This window comes from Corvus moneduloides, chromosome 3, assembly GCF_009650955.1.
Source record: "Corvus moneduloides isolate bCorMon1 chromosome 3, bCorMon1.pri, whole genome shotgun sequence".
In the NCBI taxonomy this organism is placed as follows: domain Eukaryota; kingdom Metazoa; phylum Chordata; class Aves; order Passeriformes; family Corvidae; genus Corvus; species Corvus moneduloides.
In genome coordinates this window covers 15,783,710-15,804,844 of record NC_045478.1, presented here as the reverse complement: position 1 = coordinate 15,804,844, position 21,135 = coordinate 15,783,710, and the positions used below count along the sequence as shown (strand labels likewise).

Below are 21,135 nucleotides of genomic sequence, written 5' to 3'. Positions count from 1 at the left end.
GCGGGCGGGGCAGCGGAAGGCGGCGGCAGCGCGGCGCGATGGCGGCCAAGCGCAAAGCCGAGGCGCTGATCCCGGCCGAGGAGAGCGACCAGCTGCTCATCCGGCCCCTGTGAGCGCCCGGGGAGCCGCGCCGGGCCGGGGGGCGCGGGGGGCCGGGGTGGGGCCGGGCAGCACCGCGGGGAGCTGCTTCTTTCCCTGGTAAAGATGCCACTGCCGTCTGAGTGTGCTTCTGGTAGCGCCACAAGCGTTGTTTTTGGGACAGCCTGAAGATGCTACTCCAGGCTTATTCGGCCCGATTTTTTACTTAGGTGAACTTTAATGGTACGTGTCAGTAGTTTGAGACTCGAGTGCTCAGTAAAAAACAAAAGAGGCCAAAATAATTTCCTCAAACAGGTTGTTTTTATTTCTGCTGTGTTACGTAGGGCCTCTTTTCCTTTGAGATAAGTACAGCTGTTCAGGTACTTTGGATATCTGAGCTTAAAAGGGCCGTGCAGTTGTTATTTCTACACAGAAAAGTAATCCCAGTAAAGGCATCCGAGGTAGTTACGTCTTTGCAGTGTGTGTGGGTTGTTTCAATCCTCATGACTTTGCTATCCTTTTGCAGAGGTGCTGGCCAAGAAGTAGGAAGGTCATGCATCATTCTGGAGTTTAAAGGAAGAAAAATAATGGTAATTATTGCATGAATATATTTGTATGCCCTCTCAGTGTGGTACTTCAGATCATCAAAGTGATCTGAAATGTTGGAGGTTAAATGCAGCCTCTGCACAGAAGTCAGACACAGTGCTAGAAAAGGCACATTTTGTAGCTTTCTGGGGCAGTATAGCATATATGATATTAGGCATCACCAAGGCTGTGCTGTGAAACAAAACCATATCCCCATATAAAATGCATGTGCTTCCAACCCAAATCATTCTACTTGAAATCCAATACTAAAAGTAATGTTTAATGAAGAAAAAAACCCCTTACTTTGCATGATGCTAAAAGTTACCAGTTAATAGACCAAAATGGAAGAGGGGTTTTTATATGTTCTGTTAGAAGCTTTAATGTTCTTTCACTTTTCAGCTTGATTGTGGAATCCATCCTGGGCTGGAAGGAATGGATGCTCTTCCTTACATTGATTTGATAGATCCAGCTGAGATTGATCTCCTCCTCATTAGTCAGTAAGTGGCGCCTAAAGGAACAAATAACTTAAGGTCATGGTCTGAGCTGTGTTCACTTGTAGGTTATTAAGAGAGGCTGAAAATAGGTGTTTTTTAGGTGGTATGGAAAAATTCTAGTTTCCTGGGTTTTTTTTCTCCTAAAAAAAGGAGGATCTCCATTTAGAATTAAGGACTGAATATTGAGGATGTTCATTCACTTTTGATGCACAACTCTCCTCTGAGCTCACTGTGATTTCTGACTCTTATAACCTGGCTTGCTTTAACACACATTGTGACAGCTCGAGTTTTCTACACAAAGACTGCAGAAGAGTATTGGTTGTGGTTTTTGCTCTATTTGCTTTGAGTTAAAAACGTTCTTGGAGACTTACACAACCTTTGAATGTGGTTTAAGTATTGCTTAGTGGTTGAGAGATGAGGAGAGCCGTTTCTAAATGATGTACTCAGTAATAAACAGCTCTCCATAAAATCCCAAGTTTTTGTGGTCTGTGTTTGTTCTATCAGTATTTCAAAAGTAGTTTCTTAAAATAGTTTGAACTAGAATTGTAAACAAATAATTTAATTTTAGGAGATCATGTTTTAATCTGTAGTGTGCAACATGCAAAATTAGTATCATGTTTTTAGCTTTCTTGTATCTTTGATGTTTAGTGTCCCTGGTTCCTGTTCTCTCTTTAAATTTATATGGAAATTATGAAAAGAAGGTAATTCTAATACTATACATGTAAAACCTTGGCAATTAATGGAGAATTTCCTGTATTAGTTTTATCTTTTCTTGGTTGTCTTTCTAGTCACTAGTCTGCAGAACATAGACCAGCACAGTTAACAAGAAGGCTGAAAATTCTGTTTCTGGGTTTTCATGACACTGTGTTAGTCCAGTGAAGTAGTGAATTATGGATATTATATATTAGTGTTGTGTAATATGAATGTATTAATTGGATTTGTGTGTCTTATTTTAAGTTTCCATTTAGATCACTGTGGGGCTTTGCCATGGTTTTTACAGAAAACAAGTTTTAAGGGAAGGACATTTATGACTCATGCCACAAAAGCTATTTACAGATGGCTTCTTTCAGACTATGTTAAAGTCAGGTAAGATAACCTGTGGGGTGTCTCTTCCTGAATTATTTCACCTATATAGCCAATGGGAAATTTAAGATGAAGCTACCAAAAGTAGCTGGATGAACCTGGATGTTTTCACAAGTAGCAACGTTACATATAACCAGATTAGAAGTAATGAATCATCTTACTACCTCATGGATAGTTTGTAGTGAATTTTAAGCTCCTAAAGATACAATTCACTCTTCAGGACAAAGACGGACTAAATACTAAATATACAAAGAGTGCTCTGTTACTTAGATGTTGGGGTTTTTTTCCTCTCTTTTATATTTTGTTTTCTTGTGTTTCATGCCTTGACTCATCATTTCCACGTGACTGCAATTGTCCTGAGCATATCTCAGCTCAGCTGTGTTGAGCTTGGGTCAGAAACCTGATGAACAGTCCTCTTTTAATTTGTTTATTCTGGGCTGGTAGGGAAAGCATGGATCTATGTGGTTTTTGGGGACCATTACAAGCTAAGTTGCAGATCTCTGTTCAGGGCTGGGAATCTGTTGGTACTTTTAGAGAAATACAGAGCAGCTTCTGAACTGAGAAGACTATTCTGTCTTTCAAAAGACAGATACTTTAACTCTCCTTGCATGAGCTACATTTAAGTAGCTGGACTTGATTTCTAACATAGGAGACATGGTGTTACTGAATGGAAATCTAACTGTCATTGGGGAAAACCCAGGAAGTGTTTTTCCCAGCTGCTCAAATGAGCTGATATTAAGCCATTTCACTTCTATCCAGTAACATCTCAGCGGATGACATGCTGTACACAGAAACAGACCTCGAAGAAAGCATGGACAAGATTGAGACCATCAACTTCCATGAAGTGAAAGAGGTGGCAGGAATCAAATTCTGGTGCTACCACGCAGGCCATGTTCTGGGAGCAGCCATGTTTATGATTGAAATAGCTGGTGTGAAGGTATTTTCTCTTTATTATATGATGACATCAAGCCTGAGTACTAATGTAGTCATTAATTATTATTGTCTGTTATGCTCCACCACTGTGGCTGGAGCTGTCCAACAGACTTGGACTCAGATCAAGGTGAGTGGCCTTGGCCTAGGACATGTATTTGCTCATTGATTGAAACTGGCAAGTGACACATATTGGATCAGGTAAGATGTTTGGATTGTATGGGAGTCTGAGACACAACTCAGACTTGGAACCACTAAACATGTAGCTTCCCACGCTGGTCTGATCAGAGGCAGCTGGTAGCTGAGGCAGTTGTGTGGAAGCTGCATTTTAGTAAAATTTGTGTACAGATGTTTGTTTCTGTAATTCTCATTTACGTGTCTGCCTGTCTCAAGTGCTTAAATGGCATTTGTCAATGCGAGTTACATTTTTCTCGTAACACTTGTATTCTAAAGTACTTAAAGAAATAAGATCATTGTTAATTTTAGGCACAGGGGGATTAAGTAAGTCATCATATAATCACAGGCAGCACTGTGCCAAAACCAGATACTTGAAACTCATCTTATGAATTGGGTTCAGCAGGATAATCACCATCCAAGGAAAGTTTCACACAGCCCTGAAGAGGGAAGAGAGAAGGTGGTTATGAGGCTTGCTGCCCAGTTGGAGTTTGTTCATGTTTTATAGTGATTGAGAATTATAAAAGTTCAAAGTTTAAAAAAAGCCTAGAAATAGAACTGAGTTTAAAATGATCACAATGAAATTTAGATCTCTTAGTGTTTCTTTTTTGGGTTTTTTTCTGATTGAGGCATGACGAAGATGTCCCTCTTACTATGCATGATTGAAATAGATTGGGTTTTAATATCCATAATTTTCTTTAACTCCGTGTGGTAATAGGTTACCTGGCAGACCAGGTGTCTGCTGTCGCTGACTGTATGTTATTGATTGTTCACATTTTCATCAACGGAATTATTGGTAAATAAAAAAATGTCAGTTTTGAAACCATCAGTTCCACCCTGCAGTTAAGAATCCATTAGAAATAAATAACAATTAAAAATTACTTCTTGGTGTAATGGGGAACATGACTGTTCCATTTGGAAAATCAATTAGATTACAGGCTTTTTTTTAGTATCAGAAAATCCTAGAAGAATTTTTAATAAATAATTTTATTGGATTATTTATTATATTTGCATTCTGATATGTGAATGCAGTTTTATCTCCTATTTACTTCCTCTTAGGAGTTGCTGCATTTTATGTTATGTTCTACTTTTACTTCTTAGTGATCAGTGCAAGTATGCAAAATGCTGAAAATGGCACCTTGATATCTGAAATGAAAAATAAGAGCTTAATATTTGTTTACCTAGTTTTGTTGGAATTATGGTACAGCTTGAAAAACCTTTACTTTTGGATTTTAAATACTTGTATTATAATACTGTTGACCTAATATTGTAAGCACTGTTCACATCAGAAGAGTCTCATTTAAAGTACAGCTGATCTTATTATCAAAAATTCCTTGAAACCATCTTTGCACAGCTTTTTGTAGGCTGCTGACCTGGTAGAACCTGTAACCAGAGTACCTGCTGCTCTTTGTCTCCAACAGCTGTTATATACAGGTGATTTTTCAAGGCAGGAAGACAGACATCTGATGGCAGCTGAGATTCCCAATATTAAACCTGATATTCTTATAATTGTAAGTTTTGCAAAATTATTTCTTTCTATTAGTGATTAATTATGAATAGGGGTACGACTTAATTAAAGCCAAAAGAGAATGACAAAGACAGTGGAGATTCAGTGGTAGTGATTTGTGTTAAATATCCAAACACTTGGGTGTTTAGAACTCTTGACATTGCTTCCCATTGTATTGAAAACTCCAGTTACAATTCTTCTGATGAAGCTCCTTAAGGCTCCAGACAAACCTTTCCGAGATGGGAGATTTATTAGATTTTGACTTGGATTGTACCAACCCCAATTTAACCAGATGTCTCTTTTAGTAGATCCTAACCTACTTCCAGATATGTTAAGAATTAGTCCTCAGTCAAGGTGGCCTGAGTGCTATTTCATATTTTTGTTTTGTTTTGTTTTCTGAGTGAATTATTTTATCCTGAATCCATGTTTGGAAAACAGCATCTCACGGGAAACATTTTATGCAACAGTTCTATCTGGAAACAAACACTGGGATCTTTCAAATTACATCATTTACTGTGTCCCTTCTAGCTGTTCTCTGTAACTGGTAATCTAATTTTAAGTCAGATCAAAATCTTGTATTTTGTATAATTTCTATATTTTAAGCCAGAGGTTTAACCATGGCACATGTACGACTAATGGGCCATGTCAGTATGATCGTCAAAGCTCTGGCAGCATTTCCAGTTAGGAAAATAAGTGTGTTAAACTTAAAATTTCTTAAAAGAAGCATCAAAATTAATAGCTCTAACTTCTTTAGTCCTAACAGGATCTGTCTGTCTAAATTGCTTAGAGGGGTTTGGGAGAGGAGAAGTTTCGGTTATTTTCCTTGGTGGGGTGGTTTTGGGAACTTGGGGGTGGTTTTGATTTTCCCCTCTCTTTGACCTCTCTCCCTCCTCTCCCCAGCATGTTAACACCAGTATGTTTATCTGCTTTTTTTTGTTGGGTTCAGAGGAGAAGATCAGGAATTACTGTCTGTGTCAGCCCTCTCAATACTCTGTCTCTCCATGTGTAGGAATCCACTTATGGCACTCACATTCACGAGAAGAGGGAGGAGCGGGAGGCGCGATTCTGCAACACCGTTCACGACATCGTCAACAGAGGGGGCCGAGGTCTCATCCCTGTGTTTGCCCTGGGTCGAGCTCAAGAACTGCTTCTAATCTTAGGTATGTACCTTCCCAGCTCCTCTTAATGAAAAGGCACATAAAGTGATTTAGAATGTTTTCAGATGTTATAATTCCTTGAACCATTCCTTCAACCATTTTACAGCGTGTTAATTACCTATAATTTAATATATAATGCAAGTTTGTTCAAATGCAAAAAATCCAGTAAACCAACCCGCAGTTCTGCTTTGTGAGGTAGGATGGGAGACCTAGAAAGGAAGAGATGATGGTGTGGTAATAAGTGCTTGACTTTTGAATCTTTTTGAATCAGGATTTCAGCAATTAGGAACAATTATTACAAATTGAAAAATAACCAGTTACAACAACAACTGTTTTATTTAAACTGTACTGCTAAAAAAGGGCTATATTTTCTTCTAAAGTTCTACTATTTTTGCCTTTCAATTCACAAACTATGTGTGTGAGTATGAAAAACTCTTTATAGGAAAAGCTTAGAAGACCATAAAGGAGACTTCTAACACTTCTGAAGTCCTAATAATAATGAAAAGAAAATGGGGCTTTTGAACAAAAATGAGTTAGAATTACACATGAACATACCAAGCTACTTCGCATAAAATATATAGATAGTTGTTACAAGGTACTTCAGATAAAACAGTTTTTAAGTAAATTATTCCCAGGCCTCTTTGATTCCTTTTAGCACATTTAATTTATACTGTGTTACGTGATTTTTTCACTAGTCTTTCTGCTCATTCACATGCTGGCAAGATCAGAAGATAACTATCTCAAGCTTGTAATGCTTATATTTAGGGGTGTTCAATATGAAGCATTCCCTAAACTACTTGAAATTTTTCTCACTTTTCAGTTTAGCTCAGTCTTAGAAACTAATTTGTTTTCAAAATGTCTTACTAGTCTATTCAAATGTTAACAAGAAATTTGGATCTAGGCAAGAGGTAGTATTCAACACTGTAGGATTATTTACTACTTCTCATTGACTGAGAGGGTTTTTTTTAATTTATAGAGAACATAAAAACTGAGCGTTTTCAACCTTGTGTAGCCATTAGGTTGTAATTTGTTTGCCTCTTTGCTGTGTGTAGATATTACAGTGAGTTTCTGAAGATAAGCTTGAAAATATATCTAGCAAAGCGAGACATGCAATTGGACGCTTAATTAGGTAGAAAATGCAATTGCATCTCATATGCCTACACAGTTGAGCCTGCAGGCTTCTGTGTTTATTTTTCTTCTTTCTGTATGACAAAAATAAAACACTGTTATGGTGTAGAAAGTTATGGCGATGAATTCAGTCTGTGACTGGTTATCTTCTACTGGCTGTTTCCACCTTAAACCTGAGCTTATTAAAGTAGTCATGGCAATGAGCCTCTCTGAAATGTCATGAGAAGCTTTGCCTGCAAGTCAGAAATGTAGGTAAAAGCCCGTTGTAATGTCATTGTAAATGCACAAATACAGCCAGAAGAGTACCTCTATTTTTGGACGATTGTGCCTCAGTTGTGCAACATAAATATCTTTCAGACTAGCAGAACTGTATCCAAATGGGAAAATGGGTAAGTTATGTTTGTACAGCTGCATTCAAATCTCTTCTTTGTGTTTAGGAAAGCTCATGGCTACTGTCATCTTGATAAATTAAGTTGTGGTTTATGGAGACTCTTTCCTTGTTTTTGTTCCAGTTGGGCTTGTAAAATATAACTGATGGTGGTATACAGAAAGCCAGGCTTGATAATTGAGTGATTCCTTCTCACCTTGAATTCCATGGATTTGTTTTACGGGATGTTCATATAGTGAATTCTCACGAACGAATCTGTGTGCAGATGTCCCTGGCTCTTAGATTTATAATTAATATTTGACAGGGACATTTTAGCTTTATTGTAGAGGTGTAGTAAAACTTTTAGTGTCATAAATGTAGACTTATTGCTGTGTAGTATCATGTATACTTTATACCTTGTAGCTGAAGGTGGTGGTTGATTGAAATTTGACCTGACAAAAGGACCTGAAGTTCACCTTTGTCATGTTTGTTTGCCTGTTTGTTTGTTAGTACTGGTTGTATACGGTTTCAGCTGGTGACTGTTTTAGAAAAGCAGATGAAAACAAAGAGGCTGTGATGGTGATATTCTGTAATAAAAATGAAAAAGCCCACTGGTAAATCTGTTCTATAAAAATTAATAATGTTTCTGAGAAGCACACACTTTATAAATAATGCTGTGGATGGAATTTTGTGTTTTGTTGTTTGGTGGCTGGGGTTTTTTTTGTTTTGTTCTTTTTTATTATTTTGTTTGTTTGTTTTGGGTTTTAGATGAATACTGGCAGAATCATCCTGAACTCCATGATATCCCCATATACTATGCCTCCTCTTTGGCAAAGAAGTGTATGGCAGTTTATCAGACATATGTCAATGCCATGAATGACAAAATCCGCAAGCAAATTAACATCAACAATCCTTTTGTTTTCAAGCATATTAGTAATCTGAAGGTAAGCTTGAGATTCTCACAAAAGGTGAACGTGACAGAAGAGTCCATATTTCCTGAATAGTTTGCATGTTTAATACTGTGATAGAATATTCTGAGTTGGAAGGAGCCCACAAGGATCATGGAGTCCAACTCTTAGGTGAGTGGCCCCTCCAGGAATCAAACCCACGATGTTGGTGTTTTTAGCGCCATGCTCGAATCAGCTGAGCCAGTCAATATCCTCAATAACCTACTAGATTGATTAGGTCCGGGTCTATATCTGAGTTACCTGCTGTCCCAGTGCTTAGAGGGCAGTTTGAGGGGAGCTTAGGCCCCAACATTTCTTCCACTATAGATCCCTGTGCTTGCAGTTTACTCCTTGTGGGTATCAGTAAGAGGAATCTTCCTGCAAAGGGTACCTTTTGTGAGGATGGGGTACAATCTGTGAACACAGGGCCCTTCTCGTACGTTGTTCAAGGGTGCAGCTGGGCTGTCCTTCATTGAAGTAAGTTGTGGTGACTGATACTCGCACTGTGTGTCTTTTCAGAGTATGGATCACTTTGATGACATCGGCCCCAGTGTTGTGATGGCTTCCCCAGGTATGATGCAGAGTGGCTTATCCAGGGAGTTGTTTGAGAGCTGGTGCACAGATAAGAGAAATGGAGTCATTATTGCAGGGTACTGCGTTGAAGGAACTCTTGCTAAGGTGAGTTGCTCATGCACCACAACCTCTTGATGACAGGTAGCATTCATGTTAGGTTTGTAAAGAATTGGTCAATAGCAAGTGGCTTTATTTGATTTACTGAGATTGTTGTCAGGTAGGTAGGTATGTAGTCAAAACTGATTGCTTTTGGCTAATACTACTGAAAAGTACAGAAAATTTGCATATGGCCATTTCCAGTGATGTTATATAGAAGAATCTTTTCTAGGGGCAGTTATCTTGTCATGAGAAAGAATGATTGATGCTTTAGACCTCTCCACTGCTTAATTTTTCAAGAAGGTAGCCCTAATCCTAATTCGAGAGAATTTGATACTAAATCTAACACTACTTATGTGTCAGAGATCAGACTGCCTTGTGCACCTCGTGCCACTGTCCATCTGTAGGGAACGAAATCCTTCCAAATTCCAGCGGCTAAGGGCAACCACAGCATCTGGCTTTGCCTTTAGAGATAGGAGTCACACACTTGTTACCATTTTGATGCAAATTAGAGAGATTTATCTAGAAGAAGTATGAACCCCCAGATCTGCTGAGGAGGCACAAGATGAAATGATGTGTATTGTGCATGCGTTTTTCATGTGTGAGTGTGTGTTCTGGGTAATTTAAGAGATTTTTTTTTTCACTGCTTCACACTTAACATGGCTGCCACTATTATTTCATTGGTTTTTAAAATGTAAAGCATTAGTTACATGGTGTCTATAGGAGGCTTTACTTTTAATTAAGGTGCCTTTTTTTTCTAGCACATCATGTCTGAACCTGAAGAGATCACAACTATGTCAGGGCAAAAACTCCCACTGAAGATGTCTGTGGATTACATTTCTTTCTCTGCTCACACAGATTATCAACAAACTAGTGAATTTATCCGGGCCCTGAAACCTCCACATGTGGTCAGTATCCATGCTGCCCATTTCTCCAGAGTGGGATTCATCAAACCAGCTCATAGCCTTGACTCAAGGCAGGGACAGGTGTCTAGCAGTAGCCAGCATCCCTGTGCTTTGAATAATTAAAGGTGGAGATTCTAATCGTTTTTTGTCATGTTACCTTAGCAAAGTAAAAATGAACTTGCTCTTGAGTGTCTGTGTGTGGGATCCCTGGGGATGACTTTCCAGACAGTGGTGTGGTCCATAATCTGTTTCAGCAGTGTTTTGTGCAAGTAAGATACAGTATAGAACATTAAGTTTGGGATGCTGGTATTGGAATAATTCACTGCAATTTGCCCAGAAATAAATAAGAAAACATCGATTGAAGGTGTGTTGCAGACAGCAAAAGACAAAGGCAGCACTTGCAGGGAAAAACATGAGCAAATCATGGGAAGCAGGAGGTGTGAAGGACCAGAATGTGAAAATGGGGACTAGGATCTGAAACTGGTGGAGAAACAGTGTGCAAGCACAGAAAAGAAAGAAAAAAATCATAGCAGAAGAAAAGAGCATTTAACTTGGCAAAGAAAATTGTGAACTGTGAAGCATCCTCTTTGAATTGCATGTTTATTATGTTTATATCTACACACAAAGACAAAAATGTAAAGCTAACTGACTTTTAGTGTTGAACTTGCCTTTCATAATACAACAATGTATTTGTGTGTGAAAACTTATATGGGGTCTCTGTAACACACTCTGCTTGGCTGCATGTATTTTTCAACTAATACTCAGGGTTATGAAATCCCAGCCTTCAAATAATGCAGAGAATTCAAAGACACACAGAACTGTAATTGAGCTCATGTTTCATACACTGTGGCCTCATGGAATTGCATTTTTATAAAGATGAGGTAGAATATGGCAGTTTTCTTGGATAATTTGCTTACTAAACATGTCTGGTTGAACAAATAACTTCTGCTAAAAGGAAAACTGTCTTTTTTACAGATTTTAGTTCATGGTGAGCAGAATGAAATGGCCAGATTGAAAGCAGCATTGATACGGGAGTATGAGGATAATGATGAAGTCCATATAGAAGTTCATAATCCTAGGAATACTGAAGCTGTGACATTAAACTTCAGAGGAGAAAAACTTGCCAAGGTATGAAATCAATGTTTTCTTATATGCAGAAGAGTATTTTCTTCTGGTATAAGAACGACATGGGATCTTTCAAGGCTCTATCTTTAATTGATTTCAAATTATATGTTTTTTGGGGTCTCAAAGTATGTGATTGTTTTGTGTTTAGTTGTATTCGGGGTTTGGTTTGGGGTTTTTATTTTGAGGTTGTTTTTTTGCTATTTTGGGTTTTTTCTTTGATTTTTCACTCTTCCAAACTTTTCTTGTGTTGTGTCTCAGAAGGTTTCTAGGTTACTCTGACCTTCTTTTGTTTTCAGAGTTAATTTTATACTCTGATTTTTCTCAGAAAACCGTATTTCATCTCTAGAGTTACCTGAAGCTGTGAATATTTCAGATTGCCTTGTTGCACTATTGTTGGGGTCTCCTCCCCTGCCATGGAGCCCTGGGAGAGGGGCCCTGGGGGGGAGGCACGGCGTTTCCCTGCCCCTGCTCAGCCTCGTTCCCCATTGGTTGGTTTGTGTTCCCTGCGCGGGCAAGGACCCTCGGGTCCCGTGATTGAGCAGTTCCTGAGCTGAGCCCCGGCCATGCGGCTGGAGAAATAAACATCTCTGAAACATCTACCACGAATCTGTCCATATATACTTCTTTTCCACTGGACTCCTGGTTTGATATAGGCGTGTTGCAGTAATCCCCGCTGTAACAACTGGTGGAGAATGCGGGCAAGACACCGATCCCTGAGGAAGATTCATGAGTAAAAAACCACTCTAGACCTCTCTCTTCTCATCTTGGTTTGGATATTCTCTCTGGACTATGGAAGAATCGTGGGAAATGGGGCTCTCTGAGCCACAGAAAGAAATGTATCTAGAAGTTAAAGGAATCCTTGAACAACAAAACAAAAAAGTAATGCAGCCGGGAGATCTAGAACATTTTTTCATCTGGCTTTTCAAAAGGTTCTCCTATATTTCTGGAGACTTACTTTTTGATACCGAACCTCCTGAATCTTGTGAGGGGTGTTTCTGGGACGAGATCTAGGATAAAGTAAGGGATCAAAGAGAAGCTTTCCGTGCATACCTTATAATCAGGGAAGCTCTTGAGGAGCATTTGTATGGTCCCATTACCCCTAAAGCAGAAGATCATACTTATCCCGCGGCCAAGGCCGCGCGGCCGCCATCCCAGGAGCACATGACTGCAGCCGTGCCGGCGGAGGTGCCTGCCCTGGATGCACCCGGCCCCCTCGGGAGCGCGCGCCTTATCGCGGACCCCATCCCTGTCTTGGGGTCCCCAGCCACGCGGCCGCGAGTGAGGGAGCGATGCCGCAGGCGCCACGGGTGCCGTGGGCCACGAGCAGCCAGGAACCAGGCATCAGCGTGGCAGGCCGCTCTGAGCACACGGCTCGGAGAGCCCTGCGGAGGGAGAAGCGGCGGTTTCCACAGCGACACGAGAAGCCACGCAGCGCAGCGCCGAGCAGAAACAGGGCCGCTCTCAAAGCAGCGTGGAGCCAGCGGAGCGGAACCGCTCACAGGGTGCGAAGCCAGCGGCGATGGCAACGCGGGGCCGCGCAGCGCCCAGACACGCGCCGGAGCAGCGCCGCTCGGAGAGCGAGGAGCAGCCCCAACGCGGGGCCCCGACCGAGACGTCGGAGTCGGCGAGGCGGAGGCCACACGGGACCAGCAGCCACGACGAACACGCAAGCACGTGATAGGAAGAGTTACAGCAACGAAAATCACAGGAACTGTGAAATGGTACAATGTAAAAAACAACTATGGATTTATAACACGAGATGATACAGGGGGAGATCTATTCATCCATAGAACTGCCATTAAAAGGAATAACCCTAAAAATTACCTGCAAAGTGTAGGAGATGGGGAAGTTGTACAATTTGATATAGTGCAAGGAAAGAAGGGTTTACAAGCAGCGAATGTTACTGGGCCTGGGGGTATTCCCGTCAAAGGCAGCCATTATGCACAAAATTATAAACAATATCCATTCTAGCAATTTCCCTACCCACAGCCTACTTCCCCCTTTTACCCTATACCCAGTATGAGCCCCTTCCTAAGTTTACCCCATCCCCAGTTTATTCCTAATCCGTTTTTCACCCCATGGCTTCCCTATACAATTCCATTTCCCTACAATTCCTCTCCGATGCCGAGGGGGGGATGAAAAGGGGGAGGGAAGAAATTAAACCCTCTCCTGCCTCAGTTTCCCTACAAAGCATGCCCGGAGAGTTCTGTCTCCGGTCTGTCAGCCCTGAGATGTTCCACAGAATCTGTTTGGACATTTAAAGACTCAGGAGGGTGGCTTGTTTTGTCTTGAAACTGTTCTTGTTATGTTTATCCAGTTGTTTTCATTCTCCTTTTATTAAAATAAAATGGGTGAGATGTTGGGGTCCCTCCCCCTGCCATGTAGCCCTGGGAGAGGGGCCCTGGGGGGGAGGCACGGCGTTTCCCTGCCCCTGGTCAGCTTCATTTCCCATTGGTTGGTTTGTGTTCCCTGGTGTGGTCAAGGACCCTCGGGTCCCGTGACTGCAGAGTTCCTGAGCAGAGCCCCGGCCATGCGGCTAGAGAAATAAACATCTCTGAAACATCTACCACGAATCTGTCCATATATATTTCCTTTCCACGGGACTCCTTTTTGATATATGCTTGTTACAGTAATCCCCACTGTAACACACTATATTGTGTTTTTTCTCTCCAGGTGATGGGATCTTTAGCAGATAAGAAACCAGAGCAAGGACAGAGAATTTCTGGAATCCTTGTTAAAAGAAATTTTAACTATCACATCCTTTCTCCTTGTGACCTCTCCAGTAAGTATAGACAGTGATGTGATCAGTAGGTAATTGAAACTTACTGTGTCATTAAAACACTTAGAGTTCTGTGGTATTTTCCTGCAGTTTTGTGTTTCATAAGCAATTAGTGAACATCTTAGTTTTATTTTGTTTTAGTTTTGCCCTAAGTTCTGAACTGTTGTAGTGAGAAGAAAGGCATTTAATTCATTGTTCACTCAAATTTAAAATCTTTTCTTTCTCTAACAGAAAAGAAGCAAAATTCCATGTCCCTTCAGGTTACTTAAAACCTTTTCCTCTGCAAGAATATGCATAAAACATTCCAGTGAGAACCAAAAAACACCTCAGTCAATAGTCCTACCATTTTCTAAAATGTCATTAGTTTTTAGTGTAAAAGCTACAGAACAGAGAAAATATTTGTGTAGTCCTCCTTTAATTTTTATTACTCAAGGAATTGATCTATTTTCAGAATAGAAGAGGAATTAAATCTAAGGTCAGAAGAGCTGGGGGGAAAGCAGTTCTGCTGCCCTAGTTCATTGTTTGTCTCTAATAGGCAGGATAATACAACAAGCTGGTTTCCTAACCACAAATATATCATTTATCTTATAATAGGTGCTCCACCTTCCTCTTATAAATTGGCCTTTTCAGCCCTCTTGTCTTAAATGTTTCAATGCCATTATTTATCTACAATGGCAATTTTATTGATTAGTAAATTCAGAGAGCTAATTTTTAACATGTACTTTTTAAAATGGTTTCAGATTACACAGACCTGGCAATGAGCACAGTGACACAGACACAGGCCATTCCCTACACGGGCCCTTTCAATCTGCTTTGTTACCAGCTACAGAAACTCACCGGTGCGTATGTGGGAGGACACGGTCATGATTTACACTGGTCAGCTTTTAAAACAACTTCCAGTCTTCAGAGGTCTTCTGACTGGAGATTTCTTCCCATTTTACAGCATTCATTAGACTATGCAGCTTCTGCCAGGTTCAGTTCATGAGTATTACACTGGTTTTTGGGGGGATTCTACTGTAATCCTATTACAAAGTGATGAGCATATAGCAATACAGAGCATAGGCTGATTTCTGTCTCTGTCAGCCCCTAAAGCGAGTGCTCTGGCCACTCTGATGGAAACTTTATTAATTGATCTTATATCTCTAGCCCCAAATGGAATGGCTAATGCCATCCAGTTCATAAAAACAAGAGCTCTCCCCTCCTTTTTGACAGACAGCCTCTTCTGTGCCTCCCTAAGAGGCAAGAGTTGGCTTTTCCTGAATGGGAATCCATTTAAACCTGAGACTGGGATGATCCTCTGTGCCTCTCTCTGGCTTTCTCAAGAGTTAGGGGCAGCTCCTGTCCTAGTTCATTAGAGGTACACACATTTGCAGGTTCCCTTCCCAGATGTAAAGCTCAGACTTATTTTATTCTCTAGTGTCAGAATCTAATTCATGTCACTAGTGAAGAGAACACCTATATTCAGTTGAGGTTCAGGTGTCATAACCCAAGTGCTACCAGGCACACAAGTGCCTTTGGTTTAAGCTCTATGCTTACGTGAGCAATGGGTTATCCTTTAAGGGGGTAAGAGCTGGTTACTATTGCAAATGGAGCAGAATTAATAAAGTTCTCATTTGTTTTCTTTTTGTTGGTGTACTCACGCAGCATCAGTAAAAGGGTCAATATTAACTAATAAAAAACCCCAAACAATCTAGAAGAAAGAAAATAATATTGTCAGGTGAGGGAAGAGAGTATGTGGTTCCATTTTGTAAGCTGCTCTGAGCAGTTTTGGTAACAGACAACCCCTCTTATTCTTAAACTCACCTATTTTCTTATGCAAATAAAGTTAGTTGTGCTTCCAGTATAATTTCATTATTGCTAACCATTTGTTGTCACTTCTTAGGTGATGTAGAAGAAATAGAAATCCAACAAAAACCAGCCCTGAAGGTTTTCAAAAATATTACTGTGATCCAGGAACCAGGCATGGTAGTCCTTGAGGTGGGCATTGGTGAGGGAGATAAAACTTAACTTTGTTCTCCAGTTTCTGCAAAACAATACCACACAGATGCCATGCAGAATTCAATGTTTTAAGGAGTTTTCTGTTGGATGACAAGTAGAGCAAAGGCTAGAACAAAGTTCCCCTTGAGCTGTCGTCCTGTGTGGATGTGTATTATTTGATTGCATCCACAGCCAGTTGCTTTCTTTTTGCTGCATCTCATGAATATAATGGCAGATTTGGTGCCCTTTTTTTATTTGGCAGATAGTAATTGGAAATAACATCAAATGGTGTTCCTTCCTCCCCCAAAGAGTTGTGGTAATTAGTTATTTTGTAAATGTGCTCAGAAACATTCAAAAGCTTGAATTTTTCATGGGAAGTTACTGGAGTACACCCACTTAAAAGTAGTTAATAATTGATGTGAAATGTATGACAGTCATTTGAAGCTGGAATTCGGAGAAAAGCAAAAAGGAGAATGCAATTAATGTTATATTGTTTTTATGCTGTATTATTCACTCAATCCAACTTAGGAATTTTGTTTTGTTTTGTTTTCCAGTGGGTGGCAAATCCTGCTAATGATATGTATGCAGACACTGTGACAACAGTGATACTGGAAGTTCAGTCAAATCCCAAAATACAGAAAGGTATAAGTTTAATGTATGCTTATTTAACTGAGGCATTTCTTCCTTAGCTTAGAGGGAAATAATGCCTTCTAATAGATTGCAATCCCCTTATTGTATTTCCTTGCCTTATGGAACTTACTAGGGAGTAAAATTTGCTACTGAAAAACAGAATTACAACTTGGTCTTCATTATTTGTGACATGTTCATTTGTTGAAACTTTCTCTTACATGGCAGCTGATAACAGACTGTGGGAAACATGGCTTTATTTAAAATGAGTTAAATCTTACACAAAAAAATCTAAAGTGATTAAGTTTTATATGGCCCAACCCAGGCCATTTTATGATTCTATGATTCTGTATGGACAAATAGGTGTTTATTTTCACTGGATTACTCCTCTTGTCTTTTTATTATATATTTTAACAATTTTGTATAGTAGCAGTCAGTGTTCCTTTGGTATTTAGTCCCATACCTGACTCAACACATTTGTTAAAAATCCTTTCGCCTGAGTTTATAAATTCCCATAACAGTTCTTACTTTCTCATCTTTTTTTTTTTAAATACATTTTAAAATAAATCGTTTAAATATACATCTTCTATTTAGTTTTTGGACTGTTTTTCAGGAAAGTCAGTTTGTGACTAGAATCTATCAGTTAGCCATTTTACCCTACCAGTAAATGTCTGTGAAAGTAAATTTTTTTTTTCTTTTCAGCTGCAGTAAATAAGATTTCCAAAAAAATAGATATGGATGTGTATAGGAAAAGAATGGAGATCATGCTTCAGTAAGTTGTATTTATTTTTTCTAAAGGAAAATGAGCACTATTAATCGTGTAAATAGAACAGTCTTAGTATAATAGAGTTTAAAGATATGTAAAAATACTTCATGCAAATTTACTTTAGTCTAATTTCTGTGAAGGCCAGGAATTAAGTCAAGAAAGAGGTACAGTAAAAAGTTCTCAGCACCATTAAAATTTTGAATACAGGGCCCAGTTATTTCTTCCAGAAGCAGATTTTTAAGTTGTCTCCAAAGATTATGTTACAAATTGTTAATAAAAACAACTTTGGATCACATCTCTTTTAAAACTTACTCTGATGTGTAGTCTGTTATTTATGTAGAAATCTTGCCTCTTTTGAAATCAAAGGAATCCTTCCCTTTGTCTATGATGAGATTATTTTGGTAAAATACTTACTGTTAATTGATACCCACTGTCATAATAAAGATTGATATTTTTCATTACATCTGAATGGGTTAAATAATTGTTGCTGAAAGGTGATACTCACCTGACAAAGGCACCCCAGGGTTCAGAGAAAAACCTGAGTTTATTGTGCTGTTTGGCCACATCTTACACTCATGGGTCTTTGCTTTAGGGATATGTTCGGAGAGGACTGTGTGAGTTCCAAAGATGACTCTGTCCTGTGCATCACAGTGGATGGAAAGACTGCCAACATTTCACTGGACACTCGGGTATGTAGAGCAAAGCACTTGCTTCTGTGTGTGCTATGTTCAGCAGTCTCCTGTCTGGCACAGTGCTGCCTACAGTGTCATGTACCCACTTGCTAAGGAAACGTACTTGGTATCAAAAGTGAGTGTTATTAATTAAAAATTTCTAGCAATGTTTATGCAACAAATGCAGTACATTTAGAAAAAAACACAGTATTTTTCTGCAGCTCAGTTGTATGAGAAAACGTATAATGAAAGATTGTAGAAGAGAAACTGGGTTAATCCACTGAGTTAATTTATTTTTTAAATGCTTTTAAAGCCTGGCTCTGGTCTGAATAACTGAACAGTTACAGGGTAGGAATGTTGTTAATAATTTTTTTTGTCCTCTTGATCCTTTTGGAGCTAAATTGAACGCCTGAAATACTCACAAAAAGAAATACTTCATTAATTTACTAGCTCAGTTCAGAATTGGATGTCATGCATGTTAGAAGGGTGCTTTAAGAAGCCATCACACCTAGATATTCAAGTAATGTAAAACTCTAAAGAATGGTTAAAGCCATGTCCTTCATGTTCTTAAGCATTTTAATGTGTTGACTTTCTGTCATTACTAATAATGTCTTAAACATAGATTGTGTATTGCCTCTATTCATAGTAATAATACAATGTAAATTCATTCTATGGAGTAGCTCTCACATGCTCTCCTTAAGGGGTCACAACAAATGTTTTAAGTGTTCCACAAACCCAGAAGAAAAGATTGGCCTCTGCCAAAAATTTGTTACCTATTGAAACAAAAAAAGTGAATGTTAATTACCTTCAGAGAACAGTGAGTTACAGCCCTGTGGGTAACATACAACTTGTGCCATCTCTTTTCAATTTTTTAATAAAAGTTGCTACATTTCAGTTTGTACATTGTACAGAAAAATACAGGACTGGTGAAGGAACTCTTGAAATAAAGAAAAAAGTAACTAGACTGGAAGGCAATGCATACTGCTTAATCAGGAAGTTTGATTTCATTTTTATATATGTCATTATTGTTAATAGATTTGTGTACTGACAGAAATCCCAATGGCAGCTCAGTTACAACAGGGTGTATCTTTGCAGTACTTACTTTACAGACTGTGTTGGCAATGGCAAGCTTCTGCCATTGTGAACCAGATTTTACAATGAAGATCTTCTGGCCTTCTTTATGTGCGTATTATTGGCTTTAAAATAAAAAGCTGTTTAGTGTAGATCTGACTGGTGGGACATGTGGGTTTATATTTTCCATGTTAACATAGTGCTGTCACAATTAACAGAATTTTTACAACATTGCTAGATAACATTAAATGCATGTTTGCTGTTTTAAGGGCCTTTTTTCCTCCCCCCAAGCCTTTATGGTTGGAAAGAGTTACTTGATCAGAAGAGTTACAAGTTAATACTGAATTAAAGGAGGTATAGTCTTGAAGTCTAGAAAGGCCACAGGCCCAAGAACATTATTACTACTCAAATGCTGCCCTTTGTTTTTGAGGTAGAGCAGTCAGGGGTGAATGTAGATCAAGTTACATTTTTGGGGTGGGCATCTTTCTCTAGGAAGATTTGTTTTAGTAAAAAATCTATTTGTTTGGATTATTTTTGTGTAAATGTCATCATGTGTGGGGGAAGATCAGTGTGGTGCCTGTACCTCTGTGGTGAATACATGCGTTTTGCAGTATTAACCTAATACAGCGTGAGTGAATTCACAGATAAAATGAAATCACCAGGGACTGAATCTTGTGTGATTTTATTTGATTTTGAATTAAATGTAATCTACAAAACATAATGCATTTTACATAGTAGTTCTGAACATAAGACTTGAAATTAAACTTCTTGTCCCTCAGCAGGACTTGCTTAAGTCTTCTCTGAACTCGTCTACCTGCTGGCAGACCACTGAAAAACATACAGTGCTGCTCGATAATTTCCATGACTACTTTTTCCTTCCCCCTTTCGAGCATTCTTCTCGTGCTGAAAGGGAGCGTGAAGTGCCAGTTGTTGTAACATCCTTCTCTTTTTGTTCCCAGACAGTTGACTGTGAGCCAGGAAGCGAAGATGACGAATCCCTTCGTGAAATGGTGGAACTGGCTGCACAGAGGCTTTATGATGCCCTCAGCCCAGTATACTGACCTCTGTAGATAACCTAGGATGCCTAAAAAAAATCTTTTAAATGTTTAATATGTTTGGGCTATTTTTTAAGAGTAAATAAAAATTTTTTCTTCAGTAAGTCAAACATATCAATTCTGTGAATGTGAAAGTGCTGAGTTACTTCACATAATGGATCAGCAACCTCATAACAACTGTATTTGTGCATATAGATGCAATTAAATCAGGCAAAGTGTGCATATGTTCTCTTATATGCACATAACAAGGAATAAGAAAAAAAATTAACCTAATACAGAATTACAAAGGTTAAATGGAGTTTTGTATTTTTAAATATTAGAACCAGTTGGGAGGATAAATTGGATGTATTGAGTTTGCATATAGAATTTTGTCCCTGTTGAGTAAGTGATTGCCTGCACACTTGTATCTACTTGAAGTCAAAGGGGTCTTGAACACAATTAAAAATGGAATCCATGCTTGCTTTGGAGCTTTAAAACGCTGCATGCTGGCATTGCCATTAGAGGAGCACCACCAACTGCAAGAGAATTGGGTGCTTATGACCTGTGACAGCCTCATTTGCCCAGAGTACTGCTGTCCCCACGTTGGTGACCACCCGAGCCTGGGAAAAGGGACATGGAGAATCAGACACTGCAGGACACAGAGCAGAATTCCAAATACGGTGTGATTGATACTCTGAGGTAGCTGTGGTTGTTGCCAAACAATGCCATGCTGAAAAATGTCCACAGAACCTGAGTTTTCTACAAAAACACTGTGTCTTTTACACACTTCTCCTTGTCAGCTGATGAAAATGGCACCTGATCTTCATAGCATGAGTAGTATTAGCAGAATTAGTGTATGAGTAGTATTAACAAAATTAGCGACACTTTCCTCCCCAAATTGTGTCGTTAGCAAGCTAAGCAGTATAGAGTCTTTTAAATGAGGTAGTTGCATTTTCTTAAGAGGGAAGTCTCTTTGAAACAGGTAAAACCCATAAAATATTGCGTTCTTTTGAAAGTACCTCCAGCCAGCACAAGGGGGGTGTATGAGGGGGTGGGTCCCC

General features: G+C 39.3%; 1 protein-coding gene across 2 annotated transcripts; it reads left to right on the top strand.

Moving 5' to 3' along the window:
• Nucleotide 1: 1 nt before the first annotated feature.
• Nucleotides 2–20,389, top strand: CPSF3 (cleavage and polyadenylation specific factor 3). 2 transcript variants are annotated; one of them, XM_032104317.1, is made up of 18 exons: nucleotides 2–109; nucleotides 605–668; nucleotides 1,063–1,160; nucleotides 2,115–2,243; nucleotides 3,000–3,177; nucleotides 4,766–4,855; nucleotides 5,861–6,011; nucleotides 8,272–8,447; nucleotides 8,970–9,128; nucleotides 9,881–10,027; nucleotides 11,000–11,152; nucleotides 13,823–13,931; nucleotides 14,669–14,767; nucleotides 15,811–15,905; nucleotides 16,460–16,547; nucleotides 17,235–17,304; nucleotides 17,891–17,987; nucleotides 20,000–20,389. In XM_032104317.1, exons 1-18 carry the CDS (start codon nucleotides 39–41, stop codon nucleotides 20,099–20,101), a joined length of 2,076 nt encoding a protein of 691 aa, XP_031960208.1. In that variant the 5' UTR covers nucleotides 2–38; the 3' UTR covers nucleotides 20,102–20,389. The 2 variants fall into 2 exon arrangements, with proteins under 2 accessions (XP_031960208.1, XP_031960209.1); XM_032104318.1 differs by lacking the exons at nucleotides 2–109; nucleotides 605–668; nucleotides 1,063–1,160 and having other exon boundaries at nucleotides 2,192–2,243; nucleotides 3,128–3,177.
• Nucleotides 20,390–21,135: the final 746 nt, after the last annotated feature.